The 15,998-nt window shown below is 46.8% G+C and overlaps 1 protein-coding gene across 1 annotated transcript; it reads left to right on the top strand.

Moving 5' to 3' along the window:
- The first annotated feature begins 3,757 nt into the window (after positions 1 to 3,757).
- On the top strand, positions 3,758 to 5,572 carry LOC134609407 (general transcription factor II-I repeat domain-containing protein 2-like). Its single transcript, XM_063453087.1, has one exon. The coding sequence runs from the start codon at positions 3,758 to 3,760 to the stop codon at positions 5,570 to 5,572; it is 1,815 nt and encodes a 604-aa protein (XP_063309157.1).
- The last annotated feature ends 10,426 nt before the right edge of the window (positions 5,573 to 15,998 follow it).

The following is a 15,998-nucleotide window of genomic DNA, read 5'->3' as shown; positions in this document are numbered from 1 at the left end:
AAATCAAACGGTCTTACTAAAGAGCGTTCGATTGAGCGGTGCGCCTTCGCTCCTTCCCTCCGACAGAGGGGGCAGATTCCATACACAGATTTAAACCCCTTTTGGGCCTACCGCACAATCGGTATACCCCTAGTGGGTCTGCCGTCTAAAACAGCAGTTGTCTTACCTCCTCGTTCCTGAACCTGAGTTCACACTCATCGACGGGGACACCCCAGCACTTCTTACGTAGAGGCCGATGATCTCCTGGACAACAGACCAGTGGCGCCGAGACGAAGGGAGGTCCACGCAGAAGTTCAGGGGTGCAGCCGTAGAGAACGTGGGCAAAGATAGACCTTCTCACGCCTCTGCCTCTCAGCTACCGTTGAACGATGAGCTTCCCGGCCAATGCACCAAATGATACCGGAGAAACTGACGGAAGCAAAGCACAGAGAGATGGACACAGGTTTCTTCAGGAAGGAAGAGATTCTTTATTGGATCACCGATCGGGACTCATAGGGACTAATGTCACCAAAATACAGCAAGTTCTGAGCCCCGGACAATAGTGCAGGCTCCTTATATAAGCACATAACTCCTCCCATATTAAGCTCCACCCGCACATTCTCTTGACCAATCAATACAAATAAGAATTAACTTCCTGCTTGACCGCATGGCCTGTCCAGCACAATGGAGGAGGGGAATACTATATCCTGTATTCTTGCACATGCTCCGTACACTACTGATCGTATCTTGCCTCGTGCAACCAACTGATCGATACGTCAGCATATGCACGTACACATGCCACGTGGTAATCTCGGCCTACTAAATTTATTTTTACCGAGATTCCACCACAGTTATACAGTACAGTAAATTCTCAGGAGAATTGCTTCAGGGATGTAAATTACTGACTATGATGGTCTAATAAGTGATCCAGTTCGCAGGTGACCGCCCGGCTGGCATAAACATAGAAAGTAAAACTAAAATGGGCGGTAAGAAAGTGATGGCAGGCTAGTCAGCGATATGAAATAACATCTTATTTTGTGCCTTTTATCCTAAATATAACAAGTTTGGGTGCATTAACGCTAGTACATAGTTATGTTAAATGCCGTGTGTATGCAATAGATAGTGTTAGATAAAACAAGAAAACGTCCGCTTGCATTAAACACTAGAAAACAGTAATATGGAAAAAAAGGTAGGCAGTATAAGCTTGCTTAGTATAAACTCCAAGTTAGTAGGAGCTTTACCAGTCAGAGACCTGAGCACAGTCAGCCAATTCCCATGTCTGGGAAACTGAGGCCCTGGGAATAGGGGTTCAGGAAGGCAGCGTTTGTCCCAAAGCTGTAATATTTCTCCCTCCGGCCCCAGGCTGTATCGCTGGCTTGCAGTTGTCTGGCATGTCTGCTTTCTGGGGAGGTGTATGGATGGTCTGTCTCTGGGTGCCGGTCGGTGGTTGTCGGGACCGCTGAGTGGTAGGCAGGTCGGGTCCTGTGCCGTGTCTTCGTCTCAGGTATGTTGTTATTTGAGGGGCCCGACGCCCCTGCCTGCTTTTTTGAGGTTCGGCTCCGTTCCAGTCTGGGGGCCGCTCCAAAGTTGCGAGGGGGGTTCCGCTGTAGCTTACGCCGGGTGGCCGGGCGGATCCAAGCCACCGCCTCTCTCATTGCCAGGTTGTACAACCGTTTCTGGGCTCTGAGTTTCGCCCACAAGTAGGTGCTTAGTCGGTTGATGAACTCTTGTGCATACTTGGGTGGCTTTGTGAGTGTGCGTTTGGGCTGTGCCGCCATTTTGGTTGGGCCCCGCAGGTTTCACGTGGAGTTTAGTCTTCCTAAACAGGAATCTGCTAGCTCGTTTCTCGCTTAGTTGTGCCGGGATATCCCACACCAGCAGGGGGGTGATCAGGGCCTCAGCGCCGCCGCGTTTTCCGCAGGTTTGCCGGCGTGGAGGTCGGCCGCCACTCACACGTCTGCGCCCGTTGGTAGGCCGCCACTCCGCGTTAACTTTAAAATGCCTCTCGGAGGTCTGGTTAGAGACGTCCCGGGGTACTGCCGCTGCTCTGCTTTGCCAGGTTAGTGAGCTCGGTGTGATTTCGGTGTGATTAGTTCGCCTATTTGCAGGTCTTTGCACGGAGCTCTGGTTTAGTGCGACCAGTCAGCCCGGCATCCAGGCCCCGCCCCCGTGGGTTTATTTTTACTAATACTATATGTCGGTTTATTTTTACTGCTGCTATATGTCAGTTTATTTTTACTACTGCTATACCGGTTAATTTTTACTACTGCTATACCGGTTAATTTTTACTACTGCTATACCGGTTTATTTTTACTGCTGCTATACTAGTTTATTTTTACTGCTGCTATACCAGTTTATTTTTACTGCTGCTATACCGGTTAATTTTTACTGATGCCATGTGGGTTTATTTTTACTGCTGCTATACCGGTTTATTTTTACTAATGCCATGTGGGTTTATTTTTACTAATACTATATGTCAGTTTATTTTTACTGCTGCTATATGTCAGTTTATTTTTACTGCTGCTATATGTCAGTTTATTTTTACTACTGCTATATGTCAGTTTATTTTTACTACTGCTATATGTCAGTTTATTTTTACTGCTGCTATATGTCAGTTTATTTTTACTACTGCTATACCGGTTAATTTTTACTACTGCTATACCGGTTAATTTTTACTACTGCTATACCGGTTAATTTTTACTACTGCTATACCGGTTTATTTTTCACTAATGCCATGTGGGTTTATTTTTACTAATACTATATGTCAGTTTATTTTTACTACTGCTATATGTCAGTTTATTTTTACTGCTGCTATATGTCAGTTTATTTTTACTACTGCTATACCGGTTAATTTTTACTACTGCTATACCGGTTAATTTTTACTACTGCTATACCGGTTAATTTTTACTACTGCTATACCGGTTTATTTTTTACTAATGCCATGTGGGTTTATTTTTACTAATACTATATGTCAGTTTATTTTTACTGCTGCTATATGTCAGTTTATTTTTACTACTGCTATATGTCAGTTTATTTTTACTACTGCTATACCGGTTAATTTTTACTGCTGCTATACCGGTTAATTTTTACTGCTGCTATACCGGTTAATTTTTACTGCTGCTATACCGGTTTATTTTTACTGCTGCTATACCAGTTTATTTTTTACTGCTGCTATACCAGTTTATTTTTTACTGCTGCTATACCAGTTTATTTTTTACTGCTGCTATACCGGTTAATTTTTACTTCTGCTATACCGGTTAATTTTTACTGATGCCATGTGGGTTACACTCCTAGTTTACGGAATGAGAATATACCCGGCTATCCCCCTCAGATTTTTTTGGGTTTCCTACGCCCATGCGTGTAGCCGCCGCCGGCCGCCAGCCTTCACCTTTTATTCTCGCGCTTTTTGACACAAGAAATCCGCCTCTTCAGCGCATGCGCGGCAGCCTACAAGCCAGAGAACGTCTGCCCTCTAGCGGCGCCGGCCGTTCTACACAGGAAACCTCCACTTCACATGCATTCAGGAAACCTCCACTTGTTTTTATATTGAGCGCATGCCATCCTGTGATGTGACAGATCCAACGGCTGCCTGAACCCTTCTCTCCTGTACTGTAAGTACATATGATGTATGTGGGGGGGAAGGGGGGTCTGCTTATTAGGGGGGGTCTGCTTATTATTCTGCTTAAAAGTCTGAGCGGTAAACTTTGGATATACTGACCACTTCCGTGTCATTTTACAGTGGTATAGGGACCATAAACTACAATCAAATAACCAAAAAATGTCCAAGAAAAGAAAAGTTGATGCAGAGGGAAGGCAATTTCAGGAGAGATGGGAAAGTGAATACATGTTTGTGATTAATGGAGACAAGCCGGTATGTCTTATTTGCTATGAGGCAGTGGCAGTGATGAAGGAATACAATTTACGCCGGCACTTTGAGACCAAACATGGAGCCAAATTTGCTAACCTTAGCCACCAGGAAAAGCAACAAAAGGTCCAAGAATTAAAAGGTAGCCTGCATTCTCAACGGAATATTTTTACAAAAATTACAGCAAAAAATGATGCAGCAGTGAAAGCCAGCTATCTTGTGGCTGAAGAAATTGCACGAGCATCAAAGTGCTTTTCAGAAGGTGCATTTGTAAAGCAGTGTATGCTGAAGGTATGTGAACAGGTGTGCCCTGAGGAGAGACAGGCTTTTAACAATGTCAGCTTGTCAAGAAACACCATCACAGACCGAGTCAGGGACCTAGCCTGTAATCTTAAAACAAAGTTGGCTGAAGAGGCATGCAGTTATCTGGCATTTTCATTAGCTGTTGATGAAAGCACTGACAATATTGATACAGCTCATCTAGCTATTTTTGTAAGAGGTGTGAAGGAAGACTTGTCTGTCAGTGAGGAGCTCTTGGATGTGGTCGCCATGTATGGGACAACAACTGGGAGGGACATCTTCAATGCAGTGGAGGAATCCGTAAATAAAATGAAATTACCTTGGGAAAAGTTGGTGGGACTTACTACTGATGGCGCTCCAGCAATGTGTGGAGAGAGAAATGGCTTGGTTGGACTGTTAAAAGAGAAAATGAAAAAAAGTAATTGCCACACGCCGCTGATAACTTATCACTGCATTATCCACCAAGAAGCTCTGTGTGGCAAGGTTCTGCAACTGGATAACATAATGTCCACAGTCACGAAAACAGTGAATTTTCTGCGTGCACGGGGTCTGAATCATCGTCAGTTCCAACAATTTTTGAAGGAGGTGGGCATGGAACATACAGATGTGCCATACCATACAGAAGTAAGGTGGCTGAGTAGGAGCACCGTTCTCAAAAGATTTTTTGAGCTTTTGGAAGAAATTGCTCTTTTTATGCAAAGTAAAGGGAAGCCCTTGTCAGAACTGTCAGATCCAAACTGGCTGTGCGATTTTGCCATGTTGTGTGACATAACAGAGCATCTCGCCCAACTGAATCTGAGGCTGCAGGGCCGCAAACAAGTCATAACCTCAATGTATGAGGCAATAACAGCTTTCCAGGAGAAACTGCGCCTATGGAAGTCACAGCTTGAAAAAGACAGTCTTGCCCACTTTCCTATCTGCCAGAGCATCTCAACCTCATTCCCAGGTACTTTTTCATGTGCTCGATTGGGTACCAAAGTGAATCGGCTGATTGATGAATTCAATCGACGCTTTTCTGACTTTAAAGAACAAAACTTAACCTTTACCAGCTTTGCCAATCCCTTCAACATCGATGTTGACAGTGCACCACATCACCTTCAAATGGAATTAATAGAACTTCAGTGCAACAGCAGCCTGAAAGCGAAGTTCCAGGATGCGACAGTAGACGACTTTTACCGTCTCCTCCCCCCTGCTTTGATGCCACAGCTCCGACTTCAAGCTGCACGAGTTCTGTTCATGTTTGGGAGCACCTATCTATGTGAACAGATGTTTTCAGTCATGAATCTGAACAAGACCAAGCTCAGATCACGCATCACTGATGATAACCTCCATGCTGTTTTGCGGATTGCTACAGCACAAGACCTAACGCCAGACATCGATGGACTGACCTCAGGAAAACGATGTCAGCCATCTAGTCAGAAAAGTTAAAAAAAAAGTTAATGCCTTGTGTTTGCCATGTTTGTAATAAACAGTGTTTGGCAATATTTGTATGTTTAAAAAAAAAAAAATTACTGTTACCAAAAATAATTTTTCAATAAATTGTACAATAATTGTACATTTGAATATCTACTTGACATTATTCTGACTATGTTTCTGCTTTCAGAGCTAGTTATTACTTACATTATTACAAAAAACAGTAATAATTGAATGCAGTGACAATAATTTATGATAATAAAGAGTGGACACATAGTCCTACAGATACAACCGGCCCTTTGAGGGTGACCAAACTGCTGATGCGGCCCCCGATGAATTTGAGTTTGACACCCCTGCTCTAGATGATCTCTCCCGAAAACTAATTACTTCATGACAGACCTCCATGGAATCCCTCCACAGGGACGTGAAGGAACTAAGCCAACGCACGGCCCACACGAAACTAAAATTGAGGAATTCACCTCCGCGCATAACGACCTGGCAAGCCATGTGGAGGAACTAGAAGCCAAGCTGGAATGCACCGCAACCAAGCTCGCAGACCTGGAAGACTGGGCAAGGCGCAATAATATCCGCATCAGAGGGGTGCCTGAAACTGTCCCACCGACCGAACTACAGGCCTATGTCAGAGGCCTGCTCCATGCCTACGCACCTGAAATTCCCGCCAACATGCTCCTAGTGGACCGCATGCACCGCGTCCTACGGCCCAGATATCTATCAGACAGAACTCCTTGAGATATACTACTACGAGCACATTATTACCATATCAAGAAACATATCCTCAGAGCCAGCAGGAACAAAGCTAAACCACCAGATGATTACCCCAATGTGAAGCTCTTCACAGACCTCTGCCGCGACACTCCGCAGGCGAAGGGACTCTGCACCGATTGTGGAAATCCTGGGATCGAACGGCATACGATACCGCTGGGGGTTTCCTACTAAGATGCTAGTAAACAAAGAAGGGAGAAGGATATCCTTACTCTCCCCCAAAGATGGTCTCCGCAAGCTGAGATCCCGGGGCCTTGAAAATATGCCGGATGAACAAGCGGCCGCCCAGCACCGGAGAACTAAGCTGGACTGGCACAAAACCCCCAGCAAAGGATGAACACCCTGGACTGCTCCTCAAATACAGAGACTCCCAGTACCGCAAGTATCTCTTAGGCTTACTTGATTGATATGATAGTCCACTTAGCAGTTCTACTATGTGACATGTACTCATAACTGTTGTTATAATTGTTTATGTGCTATTCTGCCTCCTGCCCTATGTACCCGCACCCCCCCATACCCTGCACCCCAATACATCCAGAGCACCCCTACGCGAAGCGTGCAGGCAAGACATCCCTCAGGGAATGAGGCGGGTAGAATCCCCAACCCCCCCCCCACAACAGCGGGCTCCCTAAGCTCCATTCCTCCACCCGAGCTTAAAGAGGGTCATACCACAAATTTAACCAATTCCCAGCTGACATCCAGGGGGAAGCAGCAGATAGACCGTGAAACATACTAGCGATGGAAATAGAGAGGGGTTCAAATGATAAATCTGAAGCAGAAATACAGCAAAAGCATACTGAAAAAAAATAAATAAGAGAAAGCTGGGAGCAGGGACTAATATATATTAAGGAGGAGCGGCACAGTGTTTGCAACCCATTAGACTCTACGAGTCACATATTCCTAGAATACAAACAGGTGTGATGCCACTCTGCCAGGCACAACCACAAGACCTTCCCCCATCAAAGTTACCCGGGCGTATTGGCACAACCTGTTACGGGTAATACGTTATCAGAAAAGTTCTGAACACGACAAGCAAAGTAACACTAAAACTAATGGGGACACACACACTCCCTAGCAACCCACATACCACAATATAGGAAGATAAGTACTGATGTAGATAGTGAAACTAGCAGCCCTTTTCATACCAACTTGACCAGCAAGCAAAATTGGTGCCCAAGAATACTCATGCATGACAAATGCACCAGGAAGCCACCAGCCCAATTTACAGAACCCAATGTTGATTATTTACTCACATAACGTGAGGGGAATGAACACCCACTCATAAACACAGGATGTTACTCAGAGACGTGAAACAAGCTCAGACTGACGTCCTGTGCATCCAAGAGACACACTTTGTCAAGGCCAGAATCCCTACCTTTGGCACCAAGGACTACCCCATACAATATCACGCAGCTCACACATCTCGTTCATAAATCACAGGCATTTGAGCTACTCAAATTGACTACAGCTAGCCAGGGCTGATACATCATACTGGTATGCAAAATAAATGACAACATATACAATAGCAAATTTATACAGCCCTAACATAAACCAGAGGAACTTCCTCCATAAGATGCTAATGAAACTAGATCCCCTCCAAACTGAACAGCTACTTTTTTGCGGGGATCTTAACCACATTTTCGACCTAGAAACAGACACTTCAGCATCCCCACAACAACCCAGAAGTAAAGCCTTACAAACACAGTGTATGTCTATAACTAAACTGCTAACCGAATTTAGCCTATATGACTCATGGCGAACGCTCCACCCGGGAGAACGGACCTACTCCCACTACTCTACGGTCCACAAAACCCACCCCAGAATCAACCATATACTGATATCAGCTCCGACATTACTCAAGACCTTGCAGTGCCAGATAGGTGACATAATGCGGTCAGACCACGCCCCAATAACTAACATTGACGGACACATTCCAAACTATAGGTCAAGCTCTGTGGAAGCTCAATGAATCATTGCTTGCTGATGAGCAATTTAAACTGAAACTAGACAGGGAGCTGCAGGAGTACTTTACCACAAACGATACCCCTGACAGCATGGCATTATCCCAATGGCTAGCCCACAAATCAGTGGTAAGGGGAATTTTTATTAGCCGAACTTCAAACATTAAACGTACAACCCAAACCAAACTTCTGACACTACTGAGGCAGCTGTGGGACGCAACCACCCAACACTTCATCTCCCCGTCGCCCACCTTGCAAACCACCATTGACCAGACACAAAAACTAATCAATAAGTGGCATCTAAACAAAACTGCATACACGATGCAAAAACTAAGGACAAGGGAATACACCCAGGGCAATAAAGCAGGGAAACTACAAGCCTCGAAAATCCCCCATCTTATACAAACAGATGGCACAAAAATATACAATCCCCAACACATAGCAGATGAATTGGCAGGGTACTACTCAGGACTCTATAATCTTAAACATGATACAACAATTCACCAACCGACAAAAGCAGACGTAAGCCACTTCTTGTCCCATATCCACCTCCAGACTCTTTCTCCGGACCAACAGCAAACATTACAAACTCCCATCACGGTAGAAGAGCTGCCCTCTACCATTGACGCTCTTCCGACTCACCAGGACCAGATGGACTCCCGAATCAATACTACAAAGCCTACTCCTGCACATTAGGACCCCCTTTACACAAAACCTACCAGGCTATGCTACAGACCGGGAATACACCACAGGAGATGCTAATGGCACACATAGCGGCATTTCCAAAACCAGGCAAACCCCCCACTAAAGGACAAAACCTCAGACCCATATCATTACCGAACACAGATATAAAACTTTTTGCAAACATTTTTGCCAACAGATTGGCAACTATAATCCCAACCATAGTACATGACGACCTAGTGGGATTTGTGAAAGGGCGACAGGGGGCAGACGGGACCCTGAAGGTGCTAGACTTGATGCATTGCCTTCGAGGAGGGGGGGGAGCAGCGTGTTCCTCTCTTTAGATGCAGAAAAAGCATTTGACAGGCTGAACCGGTCCTTCCTCCTCGAGGTACTTAACAAATTCCACTTCCCAACTCAATTCCTGGCAGCAGTAACAGCGCTCTACAGCAACCCCTCCACCAGGGTCACCACCGGCGGGTTTATCTCCAAACCATTTAAAACCAAAAAGCTGTTACACACCTAACTTTGCTGGCTTCCGAAATATTGAATTATTTCTGGAAGCGGCAAAGAACGAAATTGAGAAAATTAATGTGAGATCTTCTCACTTCCACTCAAATAAGAATCCACTTCCACTCAAATAAGAATCTGAATAAGAAAGAGAAACAGGCTTTGGAACTCCTTCAGAAGGATGCTGGCATTATTATCAAGACGGCAGACAAGGGGGGGGAATGTGGTTATATTGGATGTCACACAATATATTGGGATGGTGGAGCGCGTCCTTGGTGATGTTGAAACCTACAGGGTCCTGAGATTCGACCCCACTAATGATTATCTGACTCAATACAAGGAAATTTTGGATTTTGGCCGCAGTGGAGGGTTGCTGTCTGGTGACGAGTACGAATTCATTCTCAATCGTCACCCTAAGATAGCAACCTTCTACTGCCTGCCCAAGATCCACAAGAACCTACAGGAACCACCAGGATGACCCATTGTCTCTGGAGTAGACAATCTGACTCAGAATGGCAGCTTATATATTGACAGAATATTGAGACCTTTAGTTGAGACTTTACCTTTATACATAAGGGATACCAAGCAGGCTTTGAATCTGCTTTCCAATCTCAAATTGTCCCCTAATGTTAACCTCTGTAGTTTGGATGTCGAATCTCTTTATTCGTCCATCCCTCACGATAGGGGCTTGGAGCATGTGAGATTTTTCCTTAACCAGAGGAAGTGCAGTGATGATCTCCATGCAGCGTTTGTAGTGCGCCTTTTAGAATTTATTTTAATTTACACAACTATTTCCTATTCAACACCAGATTCTACCACCAGGTGAGAGGTACTGCTATGGGGACGGCTTGTGCCCCCTCATATGCAAACCTCCACCTGGGATGGTGGGAACGGCAGATTTTTTCATCAGATGCTCTGAAAGAGTATCTCCCTAAGATTCTGTGGTGGGGCCGCTACATTGACGATGTGTTGTTGGTATGGCAGGGGACCCCACAGGAATTCACAGATTTAGTGGGATGCCTGAATCAGAACACTGAAAACCTCCGATTTACCTCTGAATATGGGGGGCGCTCAATCAACTTTTTGGACATCACCATCTCTATTGATGAGGATGGGACTGTCCACTCTACTCTTTTTAGGAAACCGACCGCCACGAACTCCCTTCTGCACTGGAGAAGTTACCATCCTAGGCCTCTCAAGGAAGGGATCCCGGTTGGCCAATATCTTCGGCTCCACAGAAACTGCAGCGACATAGCTGACTTCAAGGTGAAAGCGAGTCAACTTAGAACTTATTTTAAGGAGAAAGGCTATCCAAACCGCTGCCTTAAAAAGGCATATAAGAGAGCTCTTGAAACTGAAAGAAATGAACTTCTCTGTGATCATCCTATTAACAGAGAATCAAAGAATAGAGGTAACATTCGCATGATTGCCACATATGATACAGGATGGTCAGAAGCTAAAAAATGTCTTGATAGATTCTGGCCAATTCTTTTGGATGATGTACATCTAAAAGAGGTCTTAGGTCCACGTATCAACATCACTGCTAGAAGGGGGCGCAATATTCGCGACCTATTAGCGCCTAGCCATCTATCCATAAAACCACATTTGAAAGACACTTGGTTAGGTAATCCACCCTGTGGCTCCTATGGCTGTGATGCGTGGCCTGTAAGTATATCTCTAAAGAATCCAAAATAGTGAGTGACAGCACAGGCCAGGGCTCAATTAAAATCAAGAATTTTTTCAATTGCAATACAAGGGGCCTGGTGTACCTACTATCGTGTTCCTGCGGACAAAAATATGTAGGTAGAACATTCAGAGCCTTTAAAGAGAGGATTATGGAGCACGTAAGATCTCCTAAATATCGCCTTGAGACACCCATCTCACGACATCTTAGGGAAAATCATCAGGGTGACCCTAGTAATTTGAAGTTTTGTGGCTTGGAATGGGTTAAGAGACATCCGAGACGTGGAGACTATGATCGACTACTAAGACAGAGGGAGTCTAGATGGATATTTAGACTTAAAACATTACAACCTCTCGGTCTCAATGAGGGGTTTTCTTTTGCCCCTTTCATTTAATTTATAGTCAATCTTTCTTTATTAAGAAATTTTCAAGGGGTACAGAAAAAAAAGAGAAAGGGGTAGGGGTATACATGTTAATTCACGTTATACATTAAACAGGGTTAATTTCGTCAGCATTGAACAGGTATATATTCATTCCCAATATTCATCGTGACCCACTGTATGTGCCTATTGACATAAATCTCTGGAACAGCAGTCGTATGTGGTATTCCCTATTACAGGCTCGGCTTGACTAACTGAGGTAGGGTTTTCCCAACTAATCACGTCTCACAGTTACCCCTAAACCTCTCGACCAGTATGGTCCGCTTCCAGTGCCCGTTCTCTCTCGGTGAAAGGGCTGGTATTCAGATTAGGCCTAGGAAATCTCTGTCTCCGCCCACCATGTGCGGTTATCTTTTTATAGCTTGTTCCTTCGACAGAGATACCTGCTAGGATGGGCCCTTTACCCCTATGGTAACGTTAAAAGGGCTACAATCTTTGCTCAGAGATTGTGTTTGCGTGGGAAAGGTAACACGTTGTCCTGACGTACAGGATAATAACATGAATTCGGCATCAAGCAATAGGTAATATCTGTATAAGTACAACAATACAAACACATATTATAAATTGGTTCCATAACTCAGGGGTTTAAAGAATACCGTTTCTGCTACCGGTGCATTTGTCATGGGAAAGTCAGGTCTTGTCACAATGTCTTCCTTCTCCGTCCTTTACTTATGCAGTGGTGGCTAAGTTCCCATGGGTATGGGAATCTAGGTCAGAGCGTCACCTAGGGCTGAGGTTGTCTGGTGTAGGTTTCTGTGGGGGTAGTCATACGTCTGGTGGGTCACTGTCAAGTTTTCGGACGTGTGGAGTCCTTGTGGGGCAGTCATACTTATCAGTCTACAGAGTATCCGCGGACCTCGGGGGTCCGAGACCTCAGCATGCCTCTCCGTTTCAGCCAGTGCGCCCTCGTCCATCTGTATATGCCAATCATGAGTCCGAGCTAGCGGTGCAGCCTTAGTCTAGTGAATTGTGGACCGTGGAGTGTGAGGATCTAAGCAACGTGTAAAGTTGTAGGCTAATGTGGTTCTGGCTAACCGTGGCGTGTGTAGACGTGTAGGTACAGGAGGTGGGATGGGGGAGGGGGGGTAGGGAGGGAAGGGAGTTCTCACCCCGAGGCGAAGGCGGGCGAGGGATCGTCCCCATATCCCCCCGAGCATCCAGCCGAGCGCACCGCGGGTTCCCAGTCAGATCGAAGGGGTCAAATATCCCTTATTGTCGCTCCACTTATCTTCACTGTAAGCCAATGGGCAACATTTACCCCAACTACCTTCCAGATATGTACATTAACCAGGGTGTCCAGGTTTGAAGATAACGTTCTCTGGTTCCGTGCAGTGAAGCTGTCAGCTGTTCCATCCCGCGGATCTCCTCCACTTTGGCCATCCATTCCTGTGGGGAGGGTATCATCGCTGTCCTCCATTTCATAGGAATGAGAGATTTAGCAGCGTTCAGTAGATGTTTAGTCAGTGATTTTTTGTATTTCGATATGGAGATCGGCGTGTGGTGTAGGAGCATCGGGAGCGGTTGAAACGGGAGATCCGGGTCTATGATGTTCGCGATCCGCTGGTGGGTTTGTTGCCAGTACGGGACTATGAGCCTACAGGACCACCAGATGTGTAGGTCTGTGCCGTCTTCTTCCCCACAGTGCCAGCAAGTCGCGGGGACCGTTGGTATCATCCTGTGAATCCTTGCCGGGGTTCTGTACCAGTTGGTCAGCAGTTTAAAATTGAGCTCCTGCTGTTTGGAGCACAGGGAGCTCTGGTGTGTTAAGACGTGGATTTTGGTCCATTGCGGGTCCGACAGCTTCACCCCTGTGCTCTCCCTCCCAGCGCGTTATATGATGGAGGCGTAGCGGCTGTTGCGATGACAGAAGCATTGCATAGAGGTTCGAGATTCCTCTACACAGATGTGTGCGTTTCGTGCAGATTCTTTCGAATTCTGTGAGGGGTCTATGGAATAGTCGCCTCCCCTGTTGGGCTAGGTAGTAGGTCTTAGTTTGGAAGTACCTGAACCTATCGAGGCCTGTAGGGGTACGTTCCGGCATCAAATCCATTAGTTGTTTCAGCTCTCCCCCTTCGCACCATTGTCGCATGTACGTCCAATCCGCGAGTCCGAAGGTCGCGATGTCCTGTGGTGAGAGTCCTCCCGCTAGTTCCGGGTTATGCGTTATCGGCGTCAGCGGGCCTGGGGTGGTGGTCAGCGTGAGAGTGATCCTGATACGGTACCAGGTTCGTAGGGTCGCCCCAACGAGCGGGTGGCCACGTAGGTGTTCACTTGCGAGGGGGTCCCCGAGCCAAGTTGCGGCCGGGAGCGTTCCAGCCATCTGGGTCCTCTCCAATTGTATCCATCGCTTATCGGAGTTGGGTACATGCCAGTCTACTATGCGTTGGAGGTGGGTTGCCCTGTAGTAATCGAAGAGTGAGGGGAGCCCCACACCCCCTTGAGCCTTAGGCAGTCGGAGGTGTAGTCTCTTCAGTCTGGGAGTCTTTGATTGCCACACAAACTTGGTAATGGCTGTGTCCATTGATCGGAAAAAAATCTGTGGTATGCCTATAGGGATGGCCTGGAACAGGTACAGTAGTCGCGGTAGAAGATTCATTTTTATTGCGTTCATCCGGCCAAACCATGAAATACACAGGCCCGACCAGTGCACCATGTCCGACCGTAGTCTGTGGATCATGGGTTCGAAGTTGTGGGCATACATCCGAGTCAAGTCAGTGGTCAGCCAGATCCCCAGGTACTTGATTTTAACGGGGCACCACTTGAATGCGTATTGAGTCTTGAGATGTGTAGTCATTCCCTCTCCAGTCGTAACGGGCAGGGCCTCCGATTTATCTGTGTTCAGCTTCATATTAGATACCTGTCCGTATTCAGCAAAGGCCCTCAGGAGATTCGGGAGGGTGGCCAGGGGTTCGCTGACGAAGAATAGCATATCGTCCGCGTATGCGGACACCTTATGCTCCTGACCATCCAGGGTATACCCCCTAATACCCCCATCCCGTCTGACCGCCCCCAGGAACGGCTCCAGGGAGAGGGCAAACAGGAGGGGGGACAGTGGGCACCCCTGTCTCGTTCCATTGTGGATTTGTACTGGTTCAGACAGAGCACCATTAACCCGTATCCTAGCGGAGTGTATCGTATATAGCGATGATATCCACGTTATGAGGTGGGTTCCAAAGCCCATCGCCCGGAGAGTTGCCAACATGAAACGCCAGTCAACCCGGTCAAAGGCCTTCTCCGCGTCGGTGGAAAGGAGGAGGACCTTCAGTCTGGAGCGTCGTGCCGCATGAATGACATTTAGGGCCCGTGTGGTATTGTCTCTCGCCTCCCTTCCTGGGATGAACCCCACCTGGTCTGGGTGGACTAAAGCGGGCACCACTCCTTTCATTCGAGTCGCTAGGATTTTCGTGAAGAGCTTTAAATCCGCATTCAGGAGCGAGATTGGCCGGTAGCTTGCGCAATTAGTGGGGTCCTTACCCTCCTTGTGGATTACCGCAACTGTTGCCGTGAGGGCATCTCTGGGTAGAGTGTCACGTCCAGTATGGAGTTGAGGCCTATGAGAAGTTTGGGCAAGAGCACCTCCCCGAATTCTTTGAAGTAGCGGAGTGGTAGCCCGTCCGGGCCAGGAGCCTTGTTCAGTTTAGAGCCCTTCAATGCAGCTTGGAGTTCGTCGAGAGAGATCGGCGCCTCCAGACTGGCCGCCATCTCCTCGCTTAGGGTTTCCGTGATGTGGCGCTGCAGGTAGCTACTTATACGTTCATCCTGCCGGTGGTGGTCCCCTTCCCCACCTTTAGGCTGTAAATTATACAGGTCGCTATAGAAGCTGTGGAATGCTTCTGTGATCATATCTGGGAGTTGGGTTACACCTTGGGTTCTGTGCTGTATTTTCGTGATGTGGCACTTACGACGTTGCTTTTGCAGCATCCGGGCCAAGAGTCGACCGCATTTACTCGAGTACTCATAGAAAAAGCGCTGCGATTTGCGGATCGTAAATTGGAGTTTCTGTTGTAGGATGTCCCTCAGTGCGCTCCTGGCATCTAGTAGTGCTTTGTAGTTCTCCTCTGATAGGGTGGTCTTATGTGTAGTTTCCAGGGCCGCAATCCGCGAAGTCAGGTCCACCACTCGTTGTCGCTGTAGCTTCTGCCTATGTGTACAGATTCTGATCAGCTCTCCTCGGATTACGCATTTATGGGTTTCCCATATTGTTAATGCTGGAATTTCCGGGGTATCATTCTCCTCGAAGAATTTCGTCAACGTCGTACGTAGCTCTGTTGTGACCAGGTCATCATTGAGGACGGATTCGTTCAACCGCCATTGGCGCTCCCTCGGCCGGAATAGGGGGGATTTGATTGTTGCTGTTATTGGGGAGTGGTCCGACCATCCCAT

The sequence above is a fragment of the Pelobates fuscus genome, chromosome 4, assembly GCF_036172605.1.
Source record: "Pelobates fuscus isolate aPelFus1 chromosome 4, aPelFus1.pri, whole genome shotgun sequence".
Classification (NCBI taxonomy): domain Eukaryota; kingdom Metazoa; phylum Chordata; class Amphibia; order Anura; family Pelobatidae; genus Pelobates; species Pelobates fuscus.
The sequence above is the reverse complement of the archived record's forward strand: the minus strand, read 5'-3'. Positions and strand labels throughout refer to the sequence as shown.

What these genes read in the sequence shown, in the direction of transcription:
- LOC134609407 (XM_063453087.1), top strand. Translation starts at nt 3,758, where the DNA reads ATGTCCAAGAAAAGAAAAGTTGATGCAGAGGGAAGGCAATTTCAGGAG.